Source organism: Cydia fagiglandana, chromosome 2, assembly GCF_963556715.1.
Source record: "Cydia fagiglandana chromosome 2, ilCydFagi1.1, whole genome shotgun sequence".
Lineage (NCBI taxonomy): Eukaryota > Metazoa > Arthropoda > Insecta > Lepidoptera > Tortricidae > Cydia > Cydia fagiglandana.
In genome coordinates, this window is record NC_085933.1 from 1090021 (window position 1) to 1109955 (window position 19935).

Genomic DNA, 19935 nt, shown 5'->3' on the forward strand with positions numbered 1-19935 from the left:
AAAAAACGTTCCATATTCCCTTTGTTCGTAGTAAATACAGGAAAAACTCCTTTCTTCTAAGAGCTTCTAGGTCTTTCAATCAGCTTTGCAAACATCATGATTTCATCGATCTGTTCTGTGACAGCTTTAGTTCTATACGCAAACTAATGAGCCAAGACTTCTCCCACTGTTAACACTTATGTACCTACTTCTGTCGTTTTTTTTTTTTAATATATTAGTATTTCTCTTTTGTTCTTCTCGTCCACTGTGTAAGTCTATTCTCCATGTTAAGCAAAATATAATTGTAAGTAAGTATTATTTATTAAATTTGTAAGTTCGCACGCTATATACTGTATACAGTTTCTACCTGTGGAAACTTGTAATTGGCTTACTGTCTCTATGTTATTACCTAACTTGTTACTCAAGCTGTAAGTTTTCCTAATAAATAAAATAAAATAAATAAATAAAATAAAATAAAAATAAAATATTACATGTAGCAGAATGGGTGATAACTTATTAGAGAGATCCAGTCTAGACAAACAAGACATGGCTGTATAAGGCCATAAACAAGAGGTAGTAGTGGGCGACGGTATAGTGCTCTCCAAATCTTGGCTTTCATGCCATGGCAGGTGCAGTTATAACACTTACAACTAGTATTGTAATCTTTACTCTAGGTTTTGCCACAATGAATAAAATTATCGATAGTTTATGACTTTTATGACTTCTACATATTAAACCAACTAATGTCCTCCATTTTAATACAGCAAACATTGAAAAGACCATTCGAAAATCTGAAACTCACTCCGCACGATCCAACTGTGATTTTTGTACAAAACCAGATAGATAGACTGAGTAGTAGATAATACTCTACAGCTTCGTAAGCAAAGTTCACTACCGACTAGGCTACATCGTTATAAAATATCGACGTTAGAAAGCCATACATTTTAAAAATATATACCTAATAGGTAACACCCAAAAGTCTACCTAAAACATGAGAGAAACACTTTGCCGGCTGTCTGCGCGCGCGTCCATTAAAATTTGGCTCCGATCCAGAGAAAAAAATAATTAGAGGAAATGTAGGTGACGGAGTCATTCACCTCCAGCCACATGATACGGTCATGGAAACTAGAGTGGGAGGGTTGGTCATGACCCTATTTGGAAAAATTGGCGATAGATAATCATCATTGGCCACAGCATCTTTGCAGATGATAGTTGCAGCGACTGAAGAAATTATTTTGAGGAGGTAGTCTACAGCCTACATCGACTGCGATGACTGTACCTATAGACCAATGGCCGATCGGCACTTTTTGCCGTATATAGAGAAATATTACCTTACTAGGATTCGAAGCCAGTATTAGGGACCTCCAGTTTTGTTAGCAAAGAAACTACCGGCAAATACCGACTATACAATTTAAGCGCTTGATAATATTTAAAATTTAATCAAACTGCATTGAGTCAGGATATTAAGTACTTTTTTTTGGCTTTTCGGTGAAGGAAAACACCGTGAGGAAACCTGCATACACCTGCGAAGAAATTCAAAGGTGAAGTCCCCAATCCGCACTGGGCTAGCGTGAGGACTATAGCCCAAGCCCTCACGCTCATGAGGCTGGGCCTGGGCTATAACCGCGAAAATCGCAGTTAGCAAATTGCGGGCATTTTTCTCTGTCACTCTCATTACGCCTTCATTGGAGTAAAAGAGAAAGATCCCCGCAATTTGCAAATTTCGGTTTTCACGGTAGCCCCTCTGTGCCCAGCAGTTGGACGTATACTTATAGGAGTTATAGGCTGAATGATTTATTTTTATTTTATTTATAACTGAATTCTGGGAGTCAAAGTTTCAGAAAGGAACAACGTCGGCATCAGAATCACTAATTTGCTTTTCTTTCATATTTTACAATACCCCACCATATTTTACAAAGCATAGCCAAAAATTATCTTCGTATGATACGTTTACCCTCAATATTCCTTACCAATCAGTAACATAAACATAAAATATGTTTACAACATGCGCCGGAGTTCACGCATTGCCGCAACCTCTTTCAAGAGATAGCGTAAATAGTAGCGATGAAAGTTGATTCGGGTTAGGGCTACCAAGCAGGATATGACTGATCCTAGCTAAATCTATGATGGCGGACACATTACTCATTTAAATATTTGATCCATAATACCAGGTAACAGTAATCCCGATAATTTATTTTAGACGTTGCCTTGCTTGCTAGTGGGATTGAGTTAAATTTAGAAAAAAAAACGTCGGTCACCTGCTTTGGGTTAGGACCAACAGGGCCCTTAAGAGCCAACAGGAATGGTCATTTCTCCATACAAACGTACTCGACTGTTTCCTCCGTGGGTTTTGATGCTAGAACAAAGATTTTTTCAACACAGATTAATATTGTCAATATCTGTGTCGGACCGTTTTGCTTTTATTGATATTTTTGTTTTTTAAGGCGCTAGAGCCCTTCAAAAATGGCCAAAATGGTCTCATTGACTATGCCGCAATGAGAGGCGTAGTATTCAAAACTGATATAAATTAGCTAAAAGAGAAAAACGGTCCGACACATATAATTTCATAATCATTTAGATTTCCAAATTTGGTTACGATTGGTTACGTTTTGGAGGAGGAAACAGTCGAGTACGAAACCTCGATGTTTGAGATTTTTACGCAGGATTTTTCGCCTTGTGCTTATCAGACTAGTTTTAGGAGCCGCTTCCGTTAGCGAGACAGGTATATTTACCTAAAATATTTAAAACTCAGCTCCTGTTTTGTCTTAAAAGTGAAAATCGATATTTTATTATCTATATCTCGGTCGCTCGAATATGCAAGGGCTAGAGAGCGACAGATAAGCAAATTTCAATGTTCGTTTTTCGCGGTAGACTCTCAGATACTACGTCTAGATAAATAGTAGCAATTTCCCAGTTAAAAAATAGTATCTCTACTCCACGAAAATGGGACTTTAAGTTTAACAATGTTTAAGTCGTGAAAGTTTTTTTCAATACAAATATCCATGTCGTAATGATTCACGATATTTTTTTTAATTATCACGAAAAGTTACCACGGACTCGGTTTCATCATTATAGCTCTAAAATATTATTCTCCATAGTTTATGGCAAACCATCCATCAGTCGCTATATATTATAAATTTAACGATTTATCACATCAACAGCGTCAAATAATAAAGCGAGTTTATTTTTAGATTCTCTAATATGTTTGGAAATAAAACGTGTTCTACAAGCTGATATTGAAATAAAAACATCTCACATAATATTTTAGATATCATTTGAAATCACCGCTGAAACAAATGAAGTGCTGTTCAAATCTACTTTAGTATCATTTAAAGTGACATTTACATTTGTTGTTGCATTGGTCTCGGTTTCACCAGATGCCAGATCCTTTTGCAGTTTTTTCAACTTCTTCTTAAAGCGCTTGTCTAAATCATCTACATTACCCTCACTTAGCATTCTCCTGATTAATTTCTTCATTTCTACAACTTCTTTCTTATTTGGATCTACTTTAATTTTACGATTCTTCTTTGTAGGTATATCGAGTATTGTTGCGTTGTTTTCTTCTATGAATTTGTTAGCTTCTTCAGTAAAGTTTCCAAATGCACAATTCCTAACGTTGCTTACGAGGCCCAAGGCTTCGTCTTCGACTGTTCTGATGACTTCTATGAGGCAAGCTTCGTGCATGGCGCCGTGGGCGAGTATCTTCGTCAGTTCGACTACTCCCTGCATCAGTTGACTAGTCACATCCATCATGGCTGCCTTTACCATGGGCGACTGAAACGCAAACGAACCATCTATGATGAAATGAACATTTAATTTGAATACGACTAGACCAGATACTAGATATAGATGTTTTATATCCAAAATAATTTTAGGGTTCCGTACTCAAACAATTGGAACCCTATTTCCAAGCTCACGCTGTCAGTTTTTCTGTTAGCTGTCTGAAAAAAAGTCAATTTCTTACTGAGGGAAGTAGTGTCATAAGGTGCAAATTTTGGTATCGGATGAATTCACTTAGCGCAGATGTAATATACGTAAAGCTAAGCTAATTGAGCCCGGTAGACATCCGGGCCATTACGTATACTATATCTGTGCCAAGTGAATTCATCCGATACCAAAATTTGCACGTCCCATACATTGGGTGACACTACTTCCCTCAGTATTCTGTGGCTGTTGAATAGAAAAAAAAGAAATGGAAAGAAAGAAATGACACAAACTTTAAGTAGTTAAAATTGCCTACAGTATTTTTCAAGCAGTTATGGGTACGGTGAAATATGTCACATCAACAATATTTTGCGTTTTAAGGTTTTAAATCGTATGGAGTTGACATCCGTACCCATGCTGTTTGAAAAATACTATTAGTGACCTGTGGATTATTTAATTATTAAAAAAAAGTGAATATCAGCGAATTTGAACCATAGACGCTATTTCTACACTACCAACGGATGTTAGCACGATCCATGAAAGATCTATCCGTGTGACCTAGATCGAGTTTCGCTATTCCAGTATATGTGTAGGTGTGAGAAAATAATATGCTCAATGAAAAGATGTAGATGTTTGAAATACCTACAAAATAATTTAAATAAACTGATTGATCACCTTAACTACAAAATGGAGAGTGAGAAACAAGTTGTGGCCACTACGCATGGCAACTGTCGTACCTACTAACTAATGTGAAACGCGACTACTTATTTTGTTGTATCCATATTGATGACCTGGGGCCTACTTTTTTCCTACGAACTGGGACCTATTTCTTAACGCATTCACTGCCAGGGGGGGGGCGAGGCCTAGGTACAAACGTATGACGGTGAACGCACATGTGCGTCGGGGGCAGTGAATGTGTTAAACGGTATTATACAAATATTGTTAGTCCACATCTGTCAAATGGTACGGGTTCCTATGACAACACACTAATAATATTAGTCTAATGCTTTATACTATGGTGGTGCTTTTTAGGGTTCCCTACCCAAAAGGTAAAACGGGACCCTATTACTAAGACTGTGCTGTCCGTCCGTCCGTCCGTCCTTCCGTCCGTCCGTCTGTCACCAGGCTGTATCTCACGAACCGTGATAGCTAGATAGTTGAAATTTTCACAGATGATGTATTTCTGTTGCCGCTATAACAACAAATACTAAAAACAGAATAAAATAAAGATTTAAGTGGGGCTCCCATACAACAAACGTGATTTTTGACCGAAGTTAAGCAACGTCGGGCGGGGTCAGTACTTGGATAAGTACTGACCCCGCCCGACGTTGCTTAACTTCGGTCAAAAATCACGTTTGTTGTATGGGAGCCCCACTTAAATCTTTATTTTATTCTGTTTTTAGTATTCACAGTACACCCATCCGGGTGTGACCGTTTTTTTTTGCCTTTTTTTGCATTATGGTACGGAACCCTTCGTGCGCCAGTCAGACTCGCACTTGCCCGGTTTTATAGTCTGCCATGCGAATTCAAATTGGCCGCGCCAAATATCTCATGGTTCTCATCACGAAAATTTACAGGCTTACCAACCAAACGAAACGCAGTTGTTAAAGAAATGTTCAAACATGTCCGTCACTCCAAGTGTCAGAGCGGGAAATAAACATATTTCCAAAATATACTCGGCGTTCGTGGCGCATAAATTACAACTCAAAGACACGGAGAATACACGAACGCGTGTTTACTGGGAACCGCGAATAAGAACGCTTGAGTTACTTATTTCAAAATTAAATTACACGGAGTTGTGATTCAATAATTTATATGCTTGAGAATTGTAGTGTTTGAACTGGGGCTCATTTCTCGAACGATATTAGTCTAATATTATTAGTGTGTTGCCATGGCAACTTGGCAACCTATACGATTTGACAGTTTGTGGACTAATAATATTAGTCTAATACCGTTCGAGAAATGAGCCCCTAATATGGGCTTGAGAGATTATTTGTAATTATTTTAATTTTGAGAAATATCCTTTATGTTGAAGTACTTACTTTTACTTAGTATTATCCTAATTTAGACTTTTTTATTCCTGACAGATTGCGATTGTAAAATAATGATAAATTCCTAAGGATTAAATACCTAAGTTATAGGTCAATTTAAATAATATAGAGCCAAACGCTTGGTACAGCAATTAAAAAATCTGCAGAAAAAAAATGGAGATTAGAATGTTAACATTGGTAACCTTAAAATGGCTTTGACAGATTTACGTCCTACTGGGACCCTAAGATTTTATATTCCTAAGATGCCATACCTTAACAGTTTATCCGACGCAAGGCTAAATAGTAATCAGTAAGCGCCATTTCACCATTCCACTAACCAGGGTTAACCGGTTAAATCTGGAGTTACCATGGTCACCATTTGACACTGGGTTAGCGGTTTAACCGCTTAACCCCGGCCCGGCTTAGTATATAGGATGGTGAAAGTGGAGCTAAGGAATCAAAACGTTAGATAAATCAATACCTGAGCGATGACACATTTGATGACCTTCTTCAAAGAGCTGTGCTGGTGACCGCAAGCCTTCAGCAATTCGTCAAGTTCCTTCTTCTGTGCGCGGACCTGGAACCGGGATATTAAACTAAGGGGTCATCCATTAATTACATCACACGTTTAGGGGGAGGGAGGGGGTCAAGAAAATGTGACATATTGTGACATGGGGGAGGGGGGAAACACAAACTTTGTGACGTCACTTTAACTTCATCAGTAACCAAAAATTGATTTAAATTATTTTATTCGCTGTACATTTAAATAACAAGTTTTTAAAACGATAATCGTTTTTATTCGTTTAATTTTCTGCCCTAAGCAGTTTTGGGTTATGAAATTTTTAATATTTATATCGTCAAAAATATTTTGATAAAATATTAATAATACTTAGGTACCTACTTACTTAAATTGATTTGGCGATTTCGTAGAAAAAATGTGACGTCACACTAGGGGGGAGGGGTTTGCCAAATGTGACCAAGTGTGACAAGGAGGGGGGGAGGGGTCAAAAAACCTAGAAATTCGTGTGACGTAATTAATGGATGACCCATAAACATGCACATTTAGAAATAGATTTATTTGGAATAAAAAAATAAACATGAATCACAATAACAAAGTAAATTAAACGGTAAGAATTTATGAATTTGTGATTATATACAAATACACGCTCTATTAAAATAGATTGACAATTGAAGTCACTTACGGGCTGCAGACGCGTCTTGATCATGTTCTTCAAAGTAATAACCGCACCGACGGCCTGTGTAGGGTTATGCCCTATCAGGGCGTATCCACACACCACCATCTGATGCATCGCCTTCTCAGCTAGCTGGGCGGTCTCGTTCTCGCGCTCTTTGAGGCATGTGTCCAGCTGCAAATACGGCAGTGGACATTAATCATTCGCCTATATACCTACGCACAACACTGGGCACTGGGCACTGGGCATAGGCCTCCTCTTGTGCGCGAGAGGGCTTGGACTATAGTCCCCATGCTGGCCTGTGTAGGGTTGTACCCTAATTTTCACGCTCTTTAAGGCACGTGGCAATTGAAATTACCCGACTTTTTTTTTCAATAGAGACAAAGAGTGTTCGAGGAAAAGGTGTGTGTGGAACTTGGAAGGAGAAGATCTTGTTGAATTTTCTTTGATTACATATTTAAAGCAACTAGAAACCAGCGAAGGAAGCGAAAGAAGTTGCTCTGGACAGGGTTCTAGTAAGTGGATATATTTGGCGTATAGTCACACCCCGGACACTGGCGATCAAATGTATGAAACAAACGCGTTCCTACGCAGACAGCTAAGCTCGTGTAGGTGAACGCGTTCTATGCTTGTGTGAGTGAGATAAGACGTGCGAGGGTTCTCGCCATTTTGTTGTCAAGTTCGATGACCTCAGCGACTCAAAACTTATTGCACGAATTAGGAATAAATAAGAATCGTATTATGCTGTAAGGTGGGTATCTAAGCTCGATTTATACAATAGTTTCCTATTTTGAATCGGTATAAACGAAGTAACACAATTTTTGTAAGGAAATCAGGCCACCAAAATATTACGTAAGTTGAAAACATGATTTTTTGTTCATATAGATATTGTGTTGTTTTCAGTGTGATCTGATAGGTTTTGTAAATATTTGTTGAATATTTGAATATTTTACGTGGCCTCCGCTCTGCACACCGCATCGTCGCGTCCTTGCCAGCCGGTAACTGTGAGGTAACCGAGAGCGGGTGGGCGGCACTTTCCACGGGAGGCAGGGAGTGTCCATACTGTACGTTAGTAACTTACTCTTTATTATACTGTGGTATAGTACAAAAAGTAGCGGGAGTTCGCATTAGCCAGGACCAAATGGTGGGAAAGAGGGAAGACATTTGTCCACCATTAGGACATTCTTTTAGGTCAGTAAAAAAGTATTCATTCATGCAGGAAAAGAACAGAGGATCTTTTGTATAGTCTGTTCGAAGATAGAAATATATCAACTTTATTGAAACCTCTGTTCCTGTAGACTTCCTGATCTCCTCTAACTGCCCCTGAAGGTCGGACAGCCGCTCCAGGATGTGTGTGGTGCCGTTCTGCAGCAGCAACTGGATCTTTACCAGCACCATGTTCACTGATCTGCAGAAACGTTTAAGTAGTTATTAAAATAGAACTATTGTTTCAATATGAAATTCTATTCTTTCGATCACTTGTGTGCTGCAATCCGTTGGAAATAATCCTTTTATGGATGCATCTAGTTTTTACTATAAACTTAACAACATATACAGTGTGTTTTCTGTGACAGGAGAAATAAATTAAACTGTAGGCTGTACTCCTCAAACTGACCATCATTTGTTCAGCAACTTTTGAAAACCAGGAGTTATCCTGGTTTGATTATTATTACACTTTAAAGTTTATTCTAAGACGCAATGTATTGCAAATTTTGTTATGTTAAAAGCGTGACAAGTAACGTCAAACACACTGATGTCAGCGTACATTGAAGGCAATATTTATTTTGTATGAAAAAGAGGAAGTCTAAAGGATTTATAATTTTTAAAAGTTGCTGAACAAATGTTGGTCAGTTTGAGGAGTACAGCCTACAGTTTAATTTATTGCTCCTGTTACAGAAAACACTGTATGTATGTAGGCCATGAACACCATGTCGCTTTACTGTGTCGTAAGCCCATAGTAGGGCGAGCTTCAGGCCGAGATCAGGAGGCCAAAGGCCTTCCCCTACTTCCCTTCTATTTGTAATAGGTATCCTATTGAAGCATTGAAACCTACTTCTCCAAGTCTACCAGGAATTTCTTCTCGATGCTCTGCGCCAGGTCTTTGCTGAGTTTGCCGGTGATCTCATCCTCTATCACTTTGTCCACCTCTTGAGGCACTTCATTCCCTGTCGGAGTTGCATCCTCGCTGTATGCTGGTGATATCTGTAAACTTGTAAACTGTAAGTAAACTTGCATAAAAAAGTTAAATTTAGCAAGGTTACCGACTACACTATGTATTTGATATAAAATAGATAACTTAACTTATAAAAAAATATAAACTTAAATGGCGTTCTAACATAATCTTATGGTATCCTTAAAAAATTGTAGTAAGGTACTTGGTAAAATATCTCCTATATACTTTTATATTATACAGCACCAAGAAATTTTACAACGACATCGGCAGCTTCACTGGTAAAGTATCGCCGGACTAGTAATAAAACGGTAGCTGTCTTATTTACATGCTCCGAGACTTACAATACTTTCTAGAGCACCAGAAATTATGATCATCATCATCATCATCATCTCAGCCATAAGACGTCCACTGCTGAACATAGGCCTCCCCCTTTTTTGGGGGGTGAATGCCATAATCGCCACGCTTGGCAGGCGGGTTGACGATCGCAGTCGAGTACACCGAATTTGAGGGACGCTGCTGCCCGTCCACCGGTGGTCTTGGACGTGGTTTAAGGACATACCCGGGTCCTGGACGTATAGTTTAAGGACATACCCGGGTCCGAAAAAACCCGGGGTAGAAATTATGATAAAAGTGGATAATCCTCACCGCCAAAACCAATAAACCCCACAAACATATTATGACACTCGCCATTCCACTCGCAACACAAAAATAGCTCTACCCATATACAAACGTTGCGAAAGCCGAATCGAACCGCTTTACGACGCGTTTTACACCCGTTTCATTGCTATCGAAGTGCGATTTTCGAGAAATCACTTTTAATAATATTTAGATAAGTAGATTTATCCCGAACGTCGAACTGAATCATCGAAAATGCCAGCGAAAATAAAGATCTAGCATATGATAGATCATTTTGATGTATATTTCGGCTAAACACTTTTTTTGTGAGGGTTTAGGGATATACGTAGATACAGTGAGCATCAAAACTAGGAGATCAGACTACGCGTCAAAAGTATCTAATCAAACAAAAAGAGTCTGTATGTAGAACACAAGTTACAATATAAAAAAAAACTTACATATTAAAAAAGTAACTATATTCACAATCATCGGAATGGATTTTGCAGTGGATATTTTATGTTTTATGTTCTATATCTGTAATATGAGAAAAAAAGTATACTACTATTAAAATGAATAACAATACCTCTTCGTTGACGTAATAGTTTTATGATATTATATACGATTATTGATGCTTTCTATAATAAAAACTATCCTTTGTCCTCCACAACTTTAACTGTCTCCATTAAAAAAATCATCTAAACGGTTCAGCGACTTAAGAGCCAACAGGAGTGGTCATTTCTCCATACAAACGTAGTCCTCGTTTTCCTCCGTGGTTTTTGAAGCTAGAGCAATGATTTTTTCAACACAGATTAATATTGTCAATATCTGTGTCGGACCGTTTTGCTTTTTTTGATATTTTTGTTTTTTAAGGCGCTAGAGCCCTTCAAAAATGGCCAAAATGGCCTAATTGACTATGCCGCAATGAGAGGCGTGGTATTCAAAACTGATATCAATAAGCCAAAAAAGCAAAACGGTCCGACACAGATAATTTCATTTAGATTTCCAAATTTGGTTACGATTGGTTAAGTTTTGGAGGAGGAAAAAGAGGAGGACGAAACCTCGATTTTTGTCATTTTTACGCAGGATTTTTCGCCTCAGCTGCAGTTGTCCCTATCGCACTAATTTTAGGGGCGGAGTCAAGTTTCTAAATACGTACACAGCCAGAAAAGTGATGGGCAATAGTCGACATTTAATGTCGATAATCTAGTGATGTAAGAAGTTATCGATAAACCGTCTTGTGTGAAAATATCTAGATCCTCCTAAGACACAAGGGGTTTTGCGTTGAGAGGGAACACATTTTTGTAGTTACATAGGTACAATCTATTTTGAACTTTTTGATTCTAATATTTCAAATTAGAAATCAAAATCAAAAATATTTTATTGCATGGTTATGGGTTTACAAAATTTTTAGGTACAGTCACGCTCCGTAATTGTCGAGCAATTTAAGGTCCTAGCTAGGGAATGCAATCTCGCACCAAGATTGGCGATTCGAGATCTCGCACGAAAAATCCGAATCGAGATTGGGTGTTTCGAGATCTCGACAGTCAGATTTTCGGGATCGAGATTAATATCTCGACGAGATCGAATTTGACAAAGTAACTAAAAATGTGTTATTTTAATCAATAATCTCTAAGAATTCCATATATATAGACATCGTAAAGTCGGGCGTATCGAGATATTCCTAGGAATATAATGAAACGTCGACATTTCATGATCTGCCTAGCGAACACCAGCCATTTTGCGCAAACCTAAAGGTGTGATATTCTGATATTCCTATAGTCTATAGGCAAATTAAACAAAAGTCGTCTCCTTCACGATTTTCGTCGACATCTCTTCTAAATACCTAAAACTGGTATGGACGTGTTCCTCGTGGTCTCCAGAATATGAATAAACCGGTTTTTATTTTATGGAGGGGGGGGGGGACGTGTCGAAAAAAAGGAAGAAAAAAGTGGGCGGCCGACCAGCATTGATATTTGTTCACGTCTTTAGTCCTATGGGACCGATCGGTTCGTGTGAGATGTCGTTTGAAAGAGTATTAAACGTGCAATTATTGTTTTATAATAACCGTAGTCATGACTGTAGTCATTTACAAAATATGTAAAAAAATATGATTTTTTACCGTGCATGGATGGCATAAGTACTGACAAAACATGCGTCTAACTCAATAAATTATAACTTTACCGCAATTAATGTTATTATAAAATATACGAAAAATTTCATTAGCTTTCCAAAAACATAAGTTTTATTGATGTATGATAACTATTATACATATAACAAAGTAATGATGAATTTTGTTCCGTCACGTAAATGGCGGGCGACCGACCTCAACTGATCATTATTTCTCGGGTTCTATTTTACTGATCAATTGGTGATGCATACCATTATAAAGAATATTAAACATACTATAATTGGTTTCTAATAACCGTAGTCATAACTGTAGTCATTTACAAAATAATTGAAAATATGTATATGATTTCTCGATCAATTATTTTACAATGCGCCCGCTATGAAGCTAGGAATATCAAAGAATGCATTGCTCTGATGGATCTGCCGTCTCTTTCATAAGGAAGATCGTGATATGCCTGGGTTAATATTAGATCAGGAAATGGTGGCGTTTCATGATACGCCAAGGATTACAATTTTACGATATGCCGCCGACATACTACTTATTTAAGGTACCTCATGTTATATTTTGATAATAACAACAACAAATTAAATATTTAACATAAAATCAATTTTAATTTTTACTTTACTTCTATGAAATGCTATCGATGTTAAACCACTAGATGTTAGAAACTGCGTAACAATAATAGAGCTAAAGCCGGACACATAATAGCACTGCCTGAACAACATGAATCTAAGGTCATATATTACTTAAAACAAAGTATTTCACTTTCAGTCTTGTTCGAGATCTCGAATATATTAATCGAGATCTCGACTGAGATTGCATATATCGAGATTTCCTGTCAACTAGGTTAAATTTCCAAAATACGTGCGAGATCTAGCGAGATCTCGAAATTGCGAGATCTAGATAGCATTCCCTAGTCTTAGCTGAATTGGTTGTTTCATACACTTACTCTTACTCTATAGAATGTCCAATCCTGCCTTACAAAGACGTTAATATTTATACAGGGTGATTCAGGAGACGTGAGCAGGACTAAGACTGCGCCTTTTGTAAATTATAAGCAACTGTTTCGTATCAGTATTAGTAAGATTAACGTTAAATTTCTACTCGTGTTGAAAAAAAAAATTAATAAATTTATTTACGACATGCATGGTCACCCTATAATTAGAATACTAAACTACTGATATTCTGTGTCAAATTGAATGTCATCACTGTCATCACGGTCTGGTTACTTTTGAAAACTCGTATCTCACTCAAGTTTGACAGTTTATTTCTTCGTAATCAAATGCTGTCATTACGGTTAAAGAGGTTTTATGGTTATTAATTGGGTCTTGTAGGGTAACCATGATTGTAGATAATTAAATTTGCCCTCACCAAAAAGTTAAAAAATAGGAAAAATTGTGGTTGTTTCACCTAAATACGACGGTGATCGGTCAATTATCAGTTACTGAGTGTGCAGGATTAGTCCTGCTCACGTCTCATGAATCACCCTGTATTTGTCATGTCTATACTTCGTTTCTGAGCATTATTGAAAAAAAAAATACTTACTTGATACTAGTATTAACCACTAAGTACATAAATAGGGTAATTCGCCAGTAACAGGCCACTATTAGTAACTGGCCACGCCAAACCAAAAATGAATTCTATTCACCTATAAATAGAATTCATTTTAGTATAAGGTGGCCAGTTATTGAAACCTTACCTACTAAATTAATACCTACTAAAATGAATTCTGTATAGAGGTGAATAGAATTCATTCAGTGGCGTAGCTAGAGGATATGGCGCCCGGGGCAGGCACCAAATTTGCGCCCCCCCCCCCCCTCCCAAACGAAATGAACTAACAAAAGGGTTACTTTTTTACTTATTAAAGTTTACTTTTAATTGAGACAAATAAGTGTTTTTTTAGTACATCGGTGGCTAAAAAGCTTACGACCCACCTGATAGTAAGCGGTCACCGCATCCTATGGACGTCTATATACACTCCAGAGGCGTTACATGCGCGTTGCCGACCATTTTAAAACTTATACACTTATTTTTTGGAGATCTCCTTAGACTTAAAGGTTCAATATCGCTTGTGAGTTTGGGATCGTAGACTATTCATAGGTACAGCGCACCTTTGAACTGATTTGAAGGGTCCAAGGTGGCATCCAGATGCTCCTGCCCAAAGGTGACAGCAGTACTCAATAAATGGGATCTGTTTACCCCAGAGTAAAGTATCGCCTCCCTTTATTGAGCACACCGAGTTTTTTGGGATACGAGCGCAGCCTACCCAGCAAGGTGGCTACGAAATCATTGGACGTCACTGATAGAGATGTCAACACCGAGGCTCCCAATACTCCCTGACATGGGAAGGCTTGTGCCTTGAAAAATTAGGTTTTCTTAGCGCTAAACGCGCAAAATTGAGTCTTGGTGGGATTGAATTGGACTAAATTGTCCCGATCCCACACCGAAGCTCTGGATATAATGCTCTCAATACCTGACACAGGTTTTTCACGACATTCTAGTATCACAGAACGAGCGATGTTAGCACGTCATGTCTTATACAGGGTGGCCCAAACCTTGACGTCCATAATTTTTTTAAATTTCTCACGTTGTGGGCTATCAGAATAAGTATGTATGTTAGTTTCGTAGTTTTCGAATTATGATTTTTATTACTTTTAACTTTTGTTAAGAAATTCCGGGGTGAAAATTTAATTTATAAAAAAAACTATTGAACTTTATTAAATGTTCCTTTTTGTAACATAATCCTTGACAAACGGCGCAGTTGCTAAAAAAACAGCATCCTCACTTCGCTGAGTTGGGAAAAAAAGACAAACTTTTACGTTCAAGCATGTCAAGCTTAGATATTGCCCTTACCTAAATAAATAAAAAATACAAGCGATTTCAAGGACTTTTTGTTATTTTAGAAACAGACTAGCCAGGGTAGTAGACCCAAAGTTTTTTAAAAGGTCAAAAAAATTATACTTAATTGTACAAATTTTTGAGAGTCGCCGGTCAAAGGAACTGAGGTGGAAAGCTTCCAAATTAGTAACTCTTTAAAAAAAGTCCTCTTTTGTGGGGTCACTTCCCCATCGCTATTTCATGTTATCAGTGCAAATACCACAATTATTACAAAACAATTACAACAACACAACACACAACAATAACAATTAACAACAACAATAACAATTATTATTTTATGTCTTCTAATAACAATTATTAGAAGACATAAAAGCAAAGCAAAGCTGCACCCAGGAATTTCTTAACAAACTCGTAAACTACGAAAAATCGGCTAACATACATGGGGTATACGGGGTGTCCCAAGACTATGGGACATCAAGGGAAAGTACCTTAAATATCGTAGATAGGATATTTAGCTGAAAGAAGACTTTATTTTAATTTAAAAAACAATTTAAACTGCATGAATCCTTTCGATCGGTATAATAAAACTACAGGCTGATTTTTTTTTCTCGTGTAGCGGGTTCGATTCCCGGTTCAACCATGTAATTATTTAAAAATCTATGAATGCAGATTAAATTGCTTTTTAAATTAAAATAAAGTCTTCTTTCAGCAAAATATCCTATCTACGATATTTAAAGTACTTTCCCTTGATGTCCTATAGTCTTGGGACGCCCTGTATTCCGATAAACCCACGACGACGATTCTAAAAAAAATTATTGGAGGTCAAGGTTTGGACCATCCTGTATACATTTGGCGGTGTCCTACATTTTGGCTGGTCCATTTTCTATGGGAGGTATTTTGCCGATTTTGGCGCCCCCCCCTTGGACGGCGCCCGGGGCACGTGCCCCCTCCAACCCCCCCCTAGTTACGCCTCTGAATTCATTTTTAGTTTAGGGCGGCCAGTTACTGGCGAATTACCCTATTCGATATCGAGTTCCGTAAACGTAAGCCGGGTAAGTAAAAAAGTTCAATCGCAATAGGGTAATTCGTCAGTGGCCACCCCAAACCAAAAATGAATTATATTCACCTATAAATAGAATTAATTTTAGTATAAAGTGGCCAGTTATTGAAGTTATTGAAATCTTATACTAAAATGAATTCTGTTTATAGGTGAATAGGATTCATTTTTAGTTTAGGGCGGCCAGTTATTAAAAGTGGCCAGTTACTGGCGAATTACCCTACTTAGTAGTAGCAGTAACAAAAAGTGGCAATGCAAATTGCAATCAGTGAGGTGCGCGCCAGCGCGAGTACGGGCGCACCGCACGCGTCTGTGTGCGTGCATTAAGTACACATACAAATACAGTCTCTCACGCCGCGGTTACGCCCCGTCAGAGCGACGGGTATATTCAGCTTGAAATCTCAAAATTGACTTTTAGCTCAGCTCCCGTTTCGTCTTAAGCGTAAAGCAGATCGTCAGACAAATAAGGATACTCGCATTTAAATATTCGTAGGGATATGATAGAGTTCGACCAAGAAAAGTCTGCAACGATTTTGATAATACGCAGAGATCATGAGCATACGCAGTGCAAGTTTTATTTCTACGTTATAATTTCATAGAAGTTAGACGTTTAAAACAAACTTTTACTGCGTGTGATATCAAAATCGTTGGAGACTTGGAGTCTTGGAATGGATTATATGAAAAAAAACTGGTCTAACTCTATAGTCCGTTTTTTTAGCATTAGAAAGAACTCCACAGAAGCAAGCGTGCAGTTTTTATCAGGCTCGTTATTTGTTAATAATTATTGAATTATCTAATGTAGCATGGTCAATACATATAATTTACTTCAAATTATTACCGCTAAAAGTGCCGCATTTGGAACCACAAGCTTACTTCTGCGAAGTCCTTTCTAATGCTAAAAAAACGGACTATAGCAGATTATACCATAATAAGTGGGTAAGTAACCCACATTCATATTTTATTCAAGATTAATGAAAAGAGTACCTAGGTACGCGCCCACGTCATGGGGGCCATCTGCAGCAGTAGCAGTTTTTATGGCTGATTTTGAATTTTATTGATATGGCAATAAGGGTCGAAATAGATGATATTACTTTACGTAAATAAACTAAAGCATAAAAAGTAACTTTATACCACATCCACGAGACTTAAACACCAACTTTAAGAGGGAAATATAGCTACTGAGAAAATGACATTTACTTCACCTGTACTTTTGCATACAATTTCCATTTCGAGAGAAAACGGTTTCCACTAACTGAATCTTAACATATCTGTCTTTTATTGAATACCATTTTGGAGACACTTTTGAAAGAACTCACGGGGCGTTCACAATGTGTATGTTCTATTATTCGCGTAATCTGAAACACATGGTATAATAATATACTCCGCCTGGTACTCTCTTCCCGTCTTTTCTAGGTCACCTGACTGACACAAGCCTACGTCATCATGCGACAGCGCTGTATGATAATATGCGATAGCGCTATATATAGCGGCCATGTTATTGTGACGTAGGCTTGTGTCACTCTGGGAAGAGAAGACCATGTTTTAGACTACTAGTATATCTGAAACACAATAATAGTAAAATAGGCCTGGAAAGTAGGGTATGCCAACATTGCCACCTGTGGTGTCAAAATAAATGTAACAGATGCGCTGGCAATACTGCTCAGAGGGCCTGCCGCGAAATACGAATATCTAAATTTCGTTATCTGCAGCTATTACTCTTGCTTAATCGAGCGATAGAGAGACAGATAACGAAATTTCGATTTTCGTGTTTTGCGATCAGCTGTGTCATGAGGCGGGTGGTGTTTCGAATACACTGCATGTTTTAAAAAAAAACCGGGCAAGTGCGAGTCGGACTCGCGCACGAAGGGTTCCGTACCATAATGCAAAAAAAAAAACGAAAAAAAGGAAAAAAAAAAACGGTCACCCATCCAAGTACTGACCACTCCCGACGTTGCTTAACTTTGGTCAAAAATCACGTTTGTTGTATGGAAGCCCCATTTAAATGGTTATTTTATTCTGTTTTTAGTATTTGTTGTTATAGCGGCAACAGAAATACATCATCTGTGAAAATTTCAACTGTCTAGCTATCACGGTTCGTGAGATACAGCCTGGTGACAGACGGACGGACGGACGGATGGACGGACAGCGAAGTCTTAGTAATAGGGCCCCGTTTTACCCTTTGGGTACGGAACCCTAACAAGGTAACCATACTGGTGCTCGACGCGCGGTACCAGTACATGTCATCTGTAAACTTAGGTAAGTCATTGTCAAAAGAGGTGACAGCAAGGTGTCATCTATTGGGCATTAGCATGTCGAGCATTAGTACGTTTACCTTACGAGGATTGTAAGAGTTATTAGATTGATGAATTAAAATGTGAAAATAACACCATCTAAGTACCTATTTATACAACGTGTCCCAAAATTCAACGATAAACTGGCACCAGAAGATAGACCTGCTCATGACTACTCGAGGAAACATAATAAAAAAAACCGAGCAAGTGCGAGTCGGACTCGCGCACGAAGGGTTCCGTACCATAAAGCAAAAAAAAAACGGAAAAAAATGGAAAAAGAAAACGGTCACCCACCCAAGTACTGACCACGCCCGACGTTGCTTAACTTTAGTCAAAAATCACGTTTGCTGTATGGGAGCCCCACTTAAATCTTTATTTTATTCTGTTTTTAGTATTTGTTGTTATAGCGGCAACAGAAATACATCATCTGTGAAAATTTCAACTGTCTAGCTATCACGGTTCGTGAGATACAGCCTGATGACAGACAGACGGACAGACGGACGGACGGACGGACAGCGAAGTCTTAGTAATAGGGTCCCGTTTTACCCTTTGGGTACGGAACCCTAAAAATTGAAAAAAAAAATGTAAAATTGTAGACATAGGGAATTGGAAGGAATTGTAGAACTGTCGATTTTTATTTTTTCTTGTAATTCTATAATAAATTGAGATATACACGCGTATTCGGGAAACGAGATAATTGCAAGATTAGAGACGATATAGAGATCAACTAGATCTACATTAGATATCGACTAGATGTGACTTGGATATCTAAGTCATAACTTGTGGAAATCGTTCAAGAGGACGTCCAGAATCGCGGAAACGTCAAATTTGACATATCTACCTTACAAATATCTTTCAATTATCAATATCGTAACTTCTTGAGGTTAGGTACGGAACCCTAAAAATTGAAAAAAAAAAATGTAAAATTGTAGACATAGGGAATTGGAAGGAATTGTAGAACTGTCGATTTTTATTTTTTCTTGTAATTCTATGATAAATTGAGATATACACGCGTATTCGGGAAACGAGATAATTGCAAGATTAGAGACGATATAGAGATCAACTAGATCTACATTAGATATCGACTAGATGTGACTTGGATATCTAAGTCATAACTTGTGGAAATCGTTCAAGAGGACGTCCAGAATCGCGGAAACGTCAAATTTGACATATCTACCTTACAAATATCTTTCAATTATCAATATCGTAACTTCTTGATGTCTAATAGATATCTAACTCATTTTCCGAATCGAGCCGATATTTTTTTTAGTTACTAAGACTTCGCTGTCCGTCCGTCCGTCCGTCCGTCCGTCCGTCCGTCCGTCCGTCTGTCTGTCACCAGGCTGTATCTCACGAACCGTGATAGCTAGACAGTTGAAATTTTCACAGATGATGTATTTTTGTCGCCGCTATAACAACAAATACTAAAAACAGAATAAAATAAAGATTTAAATGGGGCTCTCATACAACAAACGTGATTTTAGACCAAAGTTAAGTAACGTCGGGAGTGGTCAGTACTTGGATGGGTGACCGTTTATTTTTTGCTTTTTTTGTTTTTTTTTTTGCATTATGGTACGGAACCCTTCGTGCGCGAGTCCGACTCGCACTTGCCCGGTTTTTTTTATTATGTTTCCTCGAGTAGTCATGAGCAGGTCCATCTTCTGGTGCCAGCTTATCGTTGAATTTTGGAACACGTAGTATACAGAT

The 19935-nt window shown here is 38.0% G+C and overlaps 3 protein-coding genes across 5 annotated transcripts in view; 1 reads left to right on the top strand and 2 right to left on the bottom strand.

The window, feature by feature from the left end:
* LOC134673879 (scavenger receptor class B member 1-like) overlaps positions 1 to 19935 on the bottom strand; it is a 353882-nt gene that overhangs the window by 114535 nt on the left and 219412 nt on the right. The window lies entirely within an intron of this gene.
* Positions 1 to 19935, top strand: part of LOC134673618 (uncharacterized) — a 61787-nt gene that overhangs the window by 16761 nt on the left and 25091 nt on the right. The window lies entirely within an intron of this gene.
* LOC134679563 (uncharacterized) lies at positions 3160 to 10105 on the bottom strand. Of its 2 annotated transcripts, none has more exons than XM_063538520.1 (6): positions 9945 to 10105; positions 9180 to 9328; positions 8411 to 8534; positions 7136 to 7300; positions 6415 to 6510; positions 3160 to 3753 (listed from the first exon to the last, which is right to left on the bottom strand). In XM_063538520.1, exons 1-6 carry the CDS (start codon positions 9987 to 9989, stop codon positions 3244 to 3246), a joined length of 1089 nt encoding a protein of 362 aa, XP_063394590.1. In that variant the 5' UTR covers positions 9990 to 10105; the 3' UTR covers positions 3160 to 3243. The 2 variants fall into 2 exon arrangements, with proteins under 2 accessions (XP_063394590.1, XP_063394589.1); XM_063538519.1 differs by having other exon boundaries at positions 9180 to 9343; positions 9945 to 10073.